This window comes from Zonotrichia albicollis, chromosome 7 (genome assembly GCF_047830755.1).
Source record: "Zonotrichia albicollis isolate bZonAlb1 chromosome 7, bZonAlb1.hap1, whole genome shotgun sequence".
Classification (NCBI taxonomy): domain Eukaryota; kingdom Metazoa; phylum Chordata; class Aves; order Passeriformes; family Passerellidae; genus Zonotrichia; species Zonotrichia albicollis.
Genome location: NC_133825.1, coordinates 401153 through 412394, shown reverse-complemented (window position 1 = coordinate 412394; position 11242 = coordinate 401153). Strand labels below are relative to the sequence as shown.

Here is an 11242-nt window from a genome sequence, read left to right as displayed (position 1 = left end):
GGTGGAGGAAACATGCTGGGGACAGCGTTTGGGGTTTATTCCTTTTGTGGCTTTCCCTGGAAATTGTTCCTTTTTTGACTATTTGGACTCTGAACCTGGTTCCTGTTTCTGTTGGTTTTATTCTCTCTCATTGCTGTTTCAGGAAATTGTTCTTCTCTCAGCCCTTTGGGATCTTTGTGCCCCCATGGGGATGGAGAGGGGCAGTTTTTAGTGGCAGCACACACACAAGTGGGTGCCGATGGGGGGGCACCCCCAGTACCCCCCAGTTCCCCCCAGTGTCACAGCACATTCCTGTAGATGTCACCGGGTTCCTGCAGTTGCTCCTGGGGTCCCCGCAGCTCCGTGTAGGTCACCTGGGGATCCTGAAGGGTGGTGGCACGGAGGTGTCATGGTTTGAGCCTGGCACAGAGCCAGTGCCCCCCATGAAAATGCTCTCACCCTGGTGTCTGCTGTGAGATGTGACCAGGAATAAGCAAAACAGGCTTTAGCTTAAACATAAAGAACACTTTATTACCTAAACTACAGGGAAATAGGGAAAAACTATAAGGAAAAGAAAAAAAAATTGAAAACCTTACAAAAACCACTTTCCTCCTCCCCACTACCTGACTTTCCCAATCCGATACATTCTCCCAAATCACCAACTGCCCAGCCTGGCACCACACTTTAGTATACTCAAACTTCAGTTCATGAAGAGGAAAGGAGTCCTTCTTGTTCCATAGGCTTCCCCTGGAAACACACTGAAACCTCGTGTGCTTCCCTGTCACTTCGGCACCGCCCGGAAAAAAGTCCTTTTGCTGCTTGTGACATCTTCCTTCCATGCCCAGTGCTCTCACCACCGCGCATGGATCAGAGCTGCTTTTAGGGTTGTCTTTCAAGGATGCCTTGTCTCACTCCAAAAAGGCACAGTCTCTGCTTTGGGACATCTGTCCCCCCCATATTTTTCCAACCCCCTGGGGCCGGGGGGTCCCCACGATGAACCCTCCTGGTTCTGAGGCACTGCCTCCCCCTAAGTGCAGTCTCTGTGTCACAGGAACAGGGTCCATGGCCACAAGAAAAGTCCAGCCAAAAGGCCACTCCCAATCATCTCTCCCCATTCAATCATCTCCACGTTCTTCGGGCCAGGTCCTTGTCTCATCTCATCTCTTATCTCCCTTCTTATTCAGCTTCGAGGAGGATTAGCATTTTTTGCAAGGCCCCAATCATGAAAGAAAGGGGTTAAAACTTTCAGTCTCTGTCCCGGAGCTGCGGCACTCCCACACACACTGCCGCTCCGGCCGGGCACTCTTCCCGCCCCCCCCCCTTTCTCCTCCTGGGCCGGCTGCTATCACATTCGGTGTCGCCGGCTCTCTCTCTCCCTCCTGGGGGGGGGGGGGGATGGCTGCCCGAGGGCTGACTCCCTGGGATCTTCCACCCTTCCATCCTCGAGGGCCTCCTCACCTCCCATCTCTGTCCAGGCCCAGGGCCTACCACGTGGCTGCCCCTCCCCCGCCCAGCAGCAGCGGCTGGGCAGGGGAGGGTGATCTGACCTCTTCGCCTCGACGTCCCAAGAGAGCCTGCCAGGGGCAGAGCCCTGCTTTTTAACCCCTGTGTATTCTCGGAGGTGTGTCCAAACCCCACTGGCTACACCAGGTGCCAGTCTCAAACTCAAAACCTTCATTGGTTTGACCACAGCTTCCCATAATTCCCACTTCTTCCTGGTCAAACCACCACAGGAGGGACACTGCGAGAGACACAGGCTGTGGGATCTGGGTGGGGTAAAACTCATGTGTGACGTGTCCCCCTGCGTGTGTCCTTCCCGTACTCACCCCCTGCTCTCTTGGTGGACAATGTTGGGTTCCCAGGGGAATGGGGGTGCCAGGGATAGGCAGTGGCTGGGTGGGCCAAAGCTCCTGCCTGGAGTGCCTCAGATTTTGGGGTGATCCAAGGCCCAGCACAGCCCCCACCCTGGGGCACCCCAGGGCTGTCCTGGGAGTTTCTGTGTCCCTGCTCCACACACCCCTGGGTCAGGTCCCCCCATTTGCTCTTCCATCCCAGGCAACACCTGATGCCAAATTGCTTGAGACAAAATTATACATCTATAGAATAAAAGCAAAAGCATTATTTTCCCAAGAAGGAACAAACTCATCAAAAATCAATCTGACAAGTTATATAATGGCCTGGTTTATAGAATCCATTGCTTTCCCAAAAAATCCCTTACAACAAAAACACAAACAAATCACAATGAAATGAGAAGTTTTGGTTCTCTTTAGGAGCCCCTTGCTGCATCCCACAGCAGCTTTATCTCTCTGAGTGTCCAACAGCTCCATGGGATTATTCCCTGCCTGCTGGGCAGCAACCCAGCCCATAAGGAAACCTTTTCTTGACCCATATTTAGGAACTCTCCCTGTGTTTCTCATTTCCACCCTGAAACCTTATTGACTTCCCATTGAAGAAGGGGAGAAGCTCTGTCTATCCTTGGGACAGTGCACAGGAATCTGTGGAAATGCCTATGTGTGCCTCAGGGTGTGATTCCCTGGTAAATCCACTCCAGCCTGCCCTGAATTCCCCTGCATGGACACTCCCTGCTCCTGCTGTGAGACCCCTGTTCCCTAGCCCCTCGTGTGCAGCCCCTGCTCAATATTTTCACACTTTCCCCTCTCTTCTGCTGTGCACATCCAGATCACAAACATTCTTTCCATGAGGTTCCAAAGGGCTGCAGGTTTTGTTCAAGAAGGAGGGTCCAGGTCAGGTTGTTGAGCAGATTGTTGTGGGACTTGCAGTAGTTTTTTGGTTTTCTCAGACCCTTGGGCAAAGGCACAAAATAATAAATTGCTGCATTTCCAGACAGGTTCCCTCACAGCTGCCCTTGCAGGGGGCGTTTCCAGCAAGCCCTGCTATGAAAACCATCAAAGGCCCTCACAGAGCCACTGCTTGGGCTCTCTTTGGGGTTTCTGCTTCTTGCAGAGCTGAGCAAACCACAGGCAGGCCTTTTTCCACCCACAGAATTCTCACCTCTGCAGCAGCTCTAAAGGTGCCAGAATCAAAACCAAGGGGGCAGGGAGGGACCCTCAGGTGCTGGCTGCCCCCTGGGGCTGGGCAGAGCAGGGCCGGGCAATGGCCATCCCTGTGCAGTGGGGCTGGGCCATGGCTGGGCCCCACCCTCGCACTGACAGGGGTCCCCAGGATGTCACCCCTGGGACAGGCACCAGGCCAGGAATGTGCAGGGACATTTCTGGAACCACCACTCCCCAGGACAGGACCCTCCATGCCAGGATGTGTCACCCCCTGGGACCGGTCACCCCCAGGACAGAACCCCCCTGGATGTGGCCCCCCAGGACCGAACCGCCCCTTTGCCACCTGACTCTCAGCACAAATGGACTCTTCCTTCTTTGTCCAGGGAAAAGAAAGTGAAAGTGTTGAGGGGGAGCAGCCCAACGCCTCCATCCCCCACAGGCTCCCCACCCTTCCCTGCACCCCCCACTCCCCTCGCTCCCCCCAACTCTTTCCTTGCTCAGGTGCTCTCCAGGATTGCGAGTCACGAACTGGGGATGAGGGGACATGGCACAAAAGGGAGGAAAAGAAGGGAAAATAGAGAAATAAAGAGATGAAAAAGTGAAGGGCAAGGGAGGCCACAGAGGCAGAGCTACCAAGGACCCCCATGCCCAGGAAATGAGCAACCCAGTTGGGCCCTGGGTCACCCCAAAATCTGAGGCACCTAGGAAGGGAGCTGAGACCCCTGGGCCTGAGCAGCCACTGTCCATCCCTGGGACCTCCATTCCCCTGGAAATCAAATCATGGGACCTCCATTCCTTATATTCCTCTCTGTGATCCCCATCCCAGTACTGACATTCGCCAGGATCTCCACAGCCCATGGCCCCCATTGCAAAGGAACCCTCTCCTGTTCATTCCATCCCCTGAAATCTTCCTTTCCCAACAACCTTGATACTCTCAGGAACCCCTGTTCCCACAGGAACCCCCATTCCCCCAGAATCCCCATCCCATGACCCCAAATCCTTGGAGCCCATGTTCCCCTGTGACTCCCATCCCTGAGTCCCCCCAGCCCTGTACATCCCCATTCCCACGGACCTCATCCCTAGGATCTCCCATTTCCCTGGACACCCTTACCCAGGTCCCCAAACAAACTGAGGCCCCCCACTCCTGGGAACCCCATGTCCCACTATGTCCCACCCAGCCTTGTCCCCAGCCTGTGCCCAGCTTGTGGCCACCCTGCCCCCACTGCAGGGCCACCTACGCATGAGGACAAAACGTGACCTCGCTTCCTTCCCCTTCATCCGAAGAGCCACCAGCCAGGGGAGCGGTGGCCACAGCAGCGAGTGACAGCCAGTGCACATGGCTGGGGACATCAGGATGGCCGGGAAGGTGGCGCTGCTCCTGTGGGGTGAGTGCCCTGGGCAGGGGCCTGACACCCCTGGGGATGGGGAGGGGAGGGATAACAGGGGGGCTGTGGGGTCCCCTGATGTCCTCAAGGCCAGCAGAGCCAGTCCATGTTACGCACACTGAACCTTGGTGGGACTGGGCATATAGGGTAGTGTTGGGGACAGGGAGAGGAGGGCAGGAATTCAGGGATGGGGATGTGGGGACAGAAATGTGGGGACTGGCACCTTTGGGCTCAGGGAGCTCTGGGGATAGGGACAAGGGAACTGGGATGCAGGAACAGATGGGGACAACAACGGTGAGGATGTGGCCATAGGGATGGGATCATGGGGATGGGATCATGAGCTGGTGGGGGTCCTCTGGGCCAGCATGGGCTGTGTCCTTGGTGCCCTTGTACCCAGGGTGTTCACAGTGTCCCCATGTACTGCCTCAGCCCCAAGTGGCCTTGGTGTCCCTGTTCCCAAGGTGTCTGTGCCACAGGGATATGGTGCATGGGTGGCTGTGACACAGACATGTCCCCTAACCATCCAATTCTTTTGTGGCCACCCAGACACATTTTCTAACAAGAACTGCTGTCCCCATGGGGACAATTTTGGGACATCCCCCACACCCTGTACTCCAGGTGCTGCTACCCCTGCAGGGCCACCCCACCCACCCACCCCCACCCACCCTTCTCCCTTCTCCCTTCCAGCCCAGACCCTCGGCCTCGCTGGTGAGTCCTCGGGGGATGCCATGGCCCAACTCTGCTGTCCCCAGCCCTACACTGGCCCTGGCAGGCTGGTCTCCTCTGTCACCCCCAGGTGCCCAGACCACCCAGCTCCTGGTGGATCCTCCCTGGAGGTCGGCGGTGCTGTGGGACCGGGTGACACTGACCTGCCAGGGCTTGGGGACCACCGGTGCCATCACCTGGTACAAGGATGGGCAGCTCTGGTGGCAGGAGGGATCTGATAACTTCACTGTCACCGAGAGAGGCACCTACACGTGTCACAGACCCGGTACTGGGCTCAGCCCCCCCGTAATGGTCTCAGATGGTGAGTGGGGATGTAAATGATCAGGGTGGCCCCTGACAAGTCAGAGTGGACTCCACTCCTTAGGTGGCATCACAACCCTTGTGTGGCAAGAGCCTGTGCCCTGCACACAGGGACATCCCAGTGCACCCCGATGTTCTCAGGGTCACAGGGACTACTTTGGACCTGTCTTGAGCCCCTTGATGAGAGGGGACGCTCCTGTCCCACAGAAAATCTGGTGCTGCAGGTGCCAGCATGGGTGCTGCTGGAGGGGGACACGATGACACTGCGTTGTCGGTGCGGCCACTGGAACACAGTCACCAGCGTGCGATTTTACCAGGACGAGAAGGAAGTGAGGGGGTTCATCAATGGGACCGAGCTGTCCCTGTTCCCCCTGCAGTTGCACCACAGTGGCCACTACAGCTGCGGGGGCTCGGTGGGGTCCTGGCAGTCACGGTCAGCAGCAGTGACAGTGACAGTGCATGGTGAGCACCCCCATGGCTGGAACTCCAGTCTCCTGACACCCCCAATGACCCTTCCAAGCAGGCTCAGAGTCACAGTCCTCACCTCCCCTCTCCTACCCTGAGCTCTACCTGGTGCCACTGCTGGAGGGACTCCTGAACCCACCATGGGGTCCCTCCTGACTCTCAGCTGCCTCAGCACCCCCAGCCCCCTGTGGCCCCGAGCCCCCCTCCTGCACGTGTTCTACTGGGATGGGCAGGTGGTGGGGGGCCCACAGGGGTCCCCACAGCTGCTGGTGCCCGCCGTGGGGGTCTCCCACTCAGGTAATTACAGCTGCCAGGTGCGCTCCAAGTGGGGGCGGTGCGGAAGAGCAGCGCCCGGCTCCGTGTCACGGTGCGCAGTGAGTGTGGGGATGGGCACAGGGAACTCCCACATCCTGCTAGGGACCCCTGCCCTGGGCACCTCCACGTCCCCCAGACACATTTCTTGGGTCCTTCCATCACTCTACATGTCCCCTCACCCTTCTGTGGCGTGACACCATCCTAAACATCCCCCACCACACCCATCCCTGCCCATCCCCATGCCCCCTCACCGACTGCCATCCCGTGCCTGTGGCCTCAGCCCTGTCTCTGTCCCTGCAGTGTCTGTGGACAATGTCACCATCACCCCCGGTGTCCTGGAGGTGACACCACAAGATAAATGGACACACAGGGAAACAGGTGGGGTCCCTCAGGTTTGCAAGGGAGTGCAGGACCCCTGGGGTGATGGGCAACCCTGATGTGTCCCCCTCTGTTTCTTGCAGTGGCCACAGGGATCGGTGGAGCCCTTTTGTTCCTGCTCCTGCTCATGGGTGTCATTGTGGCCTGGCACCGATGGCACAGTGTGGGTGGGTGACAACTGGGGGCACAGGGGTCCCAGGGAGCTGTAGAGGCCCCCAGACCTGGGGAGCAATAGGGCAGCACCCACAGCCCCAGAAGTGTGACCTTGTCTGGGGGTCCTGTCGGATTTGGGGAGGTGCTGGAGAGTCCTGGAGGGATGTTGGGTGTTCTTTCAGGAGCTCTGGGGATGTCGGGGGAGGGTTTCTGTCCTGCTGGGCTTTGAGTTCTTGAGGCTGAGTTGGTAAGGGACACTGGGGAGGTTCATGGATTCTGGGGGCCTTCAGGGATACTTAGGGGTCCTGAGAGAAATTGAGGGTCCTGTGGGGGCTCAGGAATCCTGAGCGGGTTCAGGGCTCTGGGACCCCGCAGTCACCCCATCCCTCTTTCGTTTGCAGCTGCCAGGAAGCAGCAGGAAAGGTGAGTGGGGGGCTCAAACCACGCTCTCCCCTTTTACCGCAACCCCCAAGCCCTCCCATCCCCTCTCCCACATCCGTTTTATTCCCTCAGGGCCCCCCTGGATCCCCCGGCCCCCCCAGAGGAGGGGGAGGTGCTGTACACCCATGTCGTGGTCACCAAGAGGGCAGGGGGTGAGTACGGGGAGGGACACTCGCAGAGGGACACGTCACCCACAAGTGTCACCTCACCCAGATCCCACAGCATGTGTCTCTCGCATGGTCCCCCTGTGCCACCACCCTCCAGGATTCCCAGGTGACCTACACGGAGCTGCGGGGACCCCAGGGGCGACCACAGGAACCCGGTGACATCTATGGGAATGTGCTGTGACACTGGGGGAAACTGGGGGGCACTGGGGGTCCCCACCCATCGACACCCACTCGTGAGTGTGCTGCCACTAAAAACTGTCCCTCTCCATCCCAGTGGGGGCACAAAGGTGCCAAAAGGCTAAGAGAAGAACAATTTCCTGCAACAGTAATGAGAGAAAATAAAACCAACACAAACCGGAACAAGGTTCAGCGTCCAAATGGTCACACAAAGAACGATTTCCAGGCAAAGCCAACTGAAAAGGAACAAACCCTGAACACTTCCCCAAGCACGTTTCCTCCACCAGCGGAGCTGGCAGGGCCCTGGACTTTCTTTGCTCTGATGGCCAGAGATGCCATCAGGAGGCTCTTGATTCTCTTGTCCCCTGTCCCTTACCCCTCCTCTGATGTTTTCCCCACACGATGCTCTCACAAAGGCCGTTTGGGGGTTCCAGAGCCTCTCCCTTTTCCAGGGCAGTCGGGATCAGGCCATGGCGCAGGGTGAGGTGTCAGAGAGAGGAAAAGATTCATGTCTGGAGGCATTTTGGGACAGTTGTGTGTTGCAGGGATGGGTCAGGCCTTGCTTTTGGTGAGATAGGGCTCCATCTGTCCATCGTTGTGTCAGCCGTGGCACACTGGGGACAGTGTGACGCTCTGCCAAAGCCAGCTCCTGAGTGGCCGGGTGACCAGAAGTGCCAGCTGGGGAGAGGGCACTTGGTGGCCTAACTGCTTAAAAGCCAGAGTATGAGGCAGCCAAGTCCCTGACCATGTCTGTTCTTGGGGTGTCTGTCCCATCCATGCTGGAACCCAGGAGTTGGCAACTCATTTAAATGAGAAATATTTGCCAAGGAAAGTGGGAGCGTTCTTGGAATGGAAAGGAGACCCAGGTCTAAAATTTTTAAATTTGAAAAATTATTTGGCTTTCAGGCAAAAGTGCAGGAAAAGAAATACCAGTTCTTTACTGGGAAATTTATAAACCAGAACAGAACAAACAACACAAACCCAGAACTTTCCCTCCTCATCAGCGCTGTTGGTTTTTGTGGCAGTTATAACCGCGGCCAGCAGGGGGCGCTGGAGGGAGCACTCCCGGCCAGCAGGGGGCGCCCCGGTCCAGCTCCATCCCCTCAGGGGCCATGGCGCCTCGGGCGGGAGGCAGGAGGGGAAATCATTCCTTTTGCAAACTCACGGGCACCAATCGCTCCTGGCACCACCACCGGCAGCGGGCAGAAGCTGGCAAGGCAGCAGGTTGGATCCCAGTGCCCACTGGCAGCGTAGCAGTGTCCCAGGGCCAGGCATATGCCCTGCAGAATACTAGCCACTGCTCTCCATGATCCCAAATGGAAGGAAGGCAGTGCCTGACCCCAGGCAAGTTTCGGGTCCACAGCAGCAGCTCTGGTGGTTTTAAACCACAATTCCTGCAAGTCCTCAGACTTTCTCTCCCTTTTCCTCTTTCAGCCCTGTCACAGCCACTCTGGAAATGTTGAATTGCCCTGGGATGTTGAGGAAAGCTGGTACTCGGTGCTGACTCTGCCTGGGCTCCTCAGGGGGCTCCAGAGCACTTTTGGAGTTCCTGCTCTTCCTGGGCCACTTCTGGTCCTGACACAGAAGCCACAGGGGGAGGAGGAAGAGGAGGAAAGCAAAGCCACAGCCCTGAGGGCTCTGCAGCTGCAGCTGGAGCACAGGGACAGCCCGGGCTGGGAGCAGTGCCTTGGGAGGCCAAAATGGGGCAAAACTGGAGCTGGTTGGGCCAATGCCCCTGTTCTGCTCTGGGAGCTCAGACTCTTAAGGAGGTGTTGTAATTATAGCTGGTGTTACTGAAGTTCAGCTGTGCTCCTAAATCATCCCGGTGCACAAACCGATGGCTTTGCTGCCTCTTCCAGGGATTTTGGGCTACACAAGGTAGTATTTGATACCATTTGGGGGTCAGATGCTGCCAGCTCTGCCCACAAGAACCTTTCTTTACTGCCCAGAAGATTTTTGCTGGTGCTGGGGATGATTCAGTGCCTGTGCCTTGTGGCTGGTGCTTCCTGCTGGCCTTCCAGGAGGGCTGAGCTGGAGCAGTGGCTGAGGTGGGAGCAGCTGGAGGAGAAGGTTTCCCACGGGAACAGCACCTGCCCATGCAGGTGGAGCAGGAGTGCCGAAAATTTTGCAGTGTGGTCAGATGAGGCCCAGAGGGGCTGGGCCATGGTGGGCACCACTTGCCATTCCTGCTTCCCCCAGATTTTGAGACAGAACAGTGACACCCATCGGCTCCCAAACCTCTCAGTGCTCAGGCACAGCCTCACAGGAGGTCCCGGGGATGATTCGGATGTTTCCAGACTCCTTCCCGACAAAGGGCAGCACTCCGGGAGCCGTCAGCAAATCCTGAAGGAGCAGCCTGGGGCTGCTGGAGCCCGAGTGCTGCGGGCAAGGACGGCGTGAGGGAGCCGGGCCCCGCTCAGCCGGCGCTGCCCCAGGCACGTCTCATCCTGCAGGAGCTCGGCAGCCTCTGCCGGTGCCGGCCCCGGGGCTGTCGGGGGGCGTGGCCGGAGGGGCCGGGGAGCAGCGGGTGGGAGGGGCCGGGATGGAGGGACCGGGACCCCACTGGGGAGCCCCGAGCGTGGAGGGAGCGAAACGGCGGAGGGGAGACCCCAGGACAGGCGGGAGCAGAGACCCTGCGGTGGGGTCTGCGGAAAGGAGGGACCGCAATGTTGGTCCTGGAGCACCTGGAAGGGGCCCAGCTGCCATCGCGCTGCGAGTGCCGGGACAGTCACGGGGTGTCCGAAGCCACTGTCGCGATGTGTCGGGACCGAGCGTTGCCAGGGTAAGGCCCCCACTGCTCCGGGAAGTGGAGGGGTACCCTGGAAGGTGTGCAGCTGGTGTGGGGCAGAGCCCTGTCTATTCCCTGTGCCCTGTGCAGGTGAGGAGGGCAGGGAAGGAGGAGCTTTGGGAACACCTGGAATCCAGACAGGGTCACTCCCCACAGCCCCATCATGGCCATAGGGCAGAGCCACTGCTAAATATTTCCCTCTTGTCTGGCAGCTGAGCCAGAACTCAAACTTTCTTTCCATGATGTTCCAAAGGGCTGCAGGTTTTGTTCAAGAAAGAGGACCCAGTCAGGTTGTTGAGCAGATTGTTTTGGCATTTGCAGTAGTTATGGGGCTCTCTTAGTCCTTTGGAGACAGGGATTAAATGATCAATTGCTGCATTTCCAGATTAGTTCCCTCACAGCTGCCCTTGCAGGGGTGGTTTCCAGCCAGCCCTGCTCTGAAAGCCATCAAAGGCCCTCTCAGAGCCACTGCTTGAGCTCCCTTTGGGTTTTGTGCTTCTTGCAGAGCTGAGAAAACCACAGGCCAGGCCTTTTTCCACCCACAGAATTCTCACCTCTGCAGCAGCTCTAAAGCTGCCAGAATCAAAGCCAAGGGGGCAGGGGGGTCTCTCTGGTCCTGGCTGCCACCTGGGGCTGGCCAGAGCAGGGCTGGGCAATGGCCATCCCTGTGCAGTGGGGCTGGGCCATGGCTGGGCCCCACCCTTGGATGGCCACTGGCTGCAAGGAGCAGGAATTTGGGAGCTCCTTCCTGGCTGGGGCTCCATTCCCCAGCTGCTCTTGGTGGCTCACATCCTGCAGAGGCTGAGCAAGAATGGAGAAGTCTGGAGCCCCCCGGAGCTGCCATCCCCCTTGACAGGAGCCCCTTGCCAGCATGTGTCACCCCTGGGACAGGATCCCCACAGGACAGAACCCTCTCCCCCCCACCATGTGACACTCAGCACAAACGGCCTCTTC

At 58.0% G+C, this 11242-nt stretch overlaps 1 protein-coding gene across 2 annotated transcripts; it reads left to right on the top strand.

Annotated features, from left to right (window-relative positions):
- Positions 1-5186: 5186 nt before the first annotated feature.
- LOC141729481 (uncharacterized) lies at positions 5187-7889 on the top strand. Of its 2 annotated transcripts, XM_074544216.1 has the most exons (6): positions 5187-5405; positions 5612-5866; positions 6485-6562; positions 6646-6729; positions 7117-7138; positions 7229-7889. In XM_074544216.1, the coding sequence occupies exons 1-6, from the start codon at positions 5393-5395 to the stop codon at positions 7431-7433; spliced, it is 657 nt and encodes a 218-aa protein (XP_074400317.1). In that variant the 5' UTR covers positions 5187-5392; the 3' UTR covers positions 7434-7889. The 2 variants fall into 2 exon arrangements, with proteins under 2 accessions (XP_074400317.1, XP_074400316.1); XM_074544215.1 differs by having other exon boundaries at positions 5187-5866.
- Positions 7890-11242: the final 3353 nt, after the last annotated feature.

Bases quoted from the DNA above. Each gene is read 5' to 3' on its own strand.
- LOC141729481 (XM_074544215.1), top strand. From the start codon at position 5,422: ATGATCAGGGTGGCCCCTGACAAGTCAGAGTGGACTCCACTCCTTAGG. The intron at 5,867-6,484 runs GTGAGCACCCCC...CTGTCCCTGCAG, and splicing joins AGTGACAGTGACAGTGCATG to TGTCTGTGGACAATGTCACC. The intron at 6,563-6,645 runs GTGGGGTCCCTC...TGTTTCTTGCAG, and splicing joins ATGGACACACAGGGAAACAG to TGGCCACAGGGATCGGTGGA.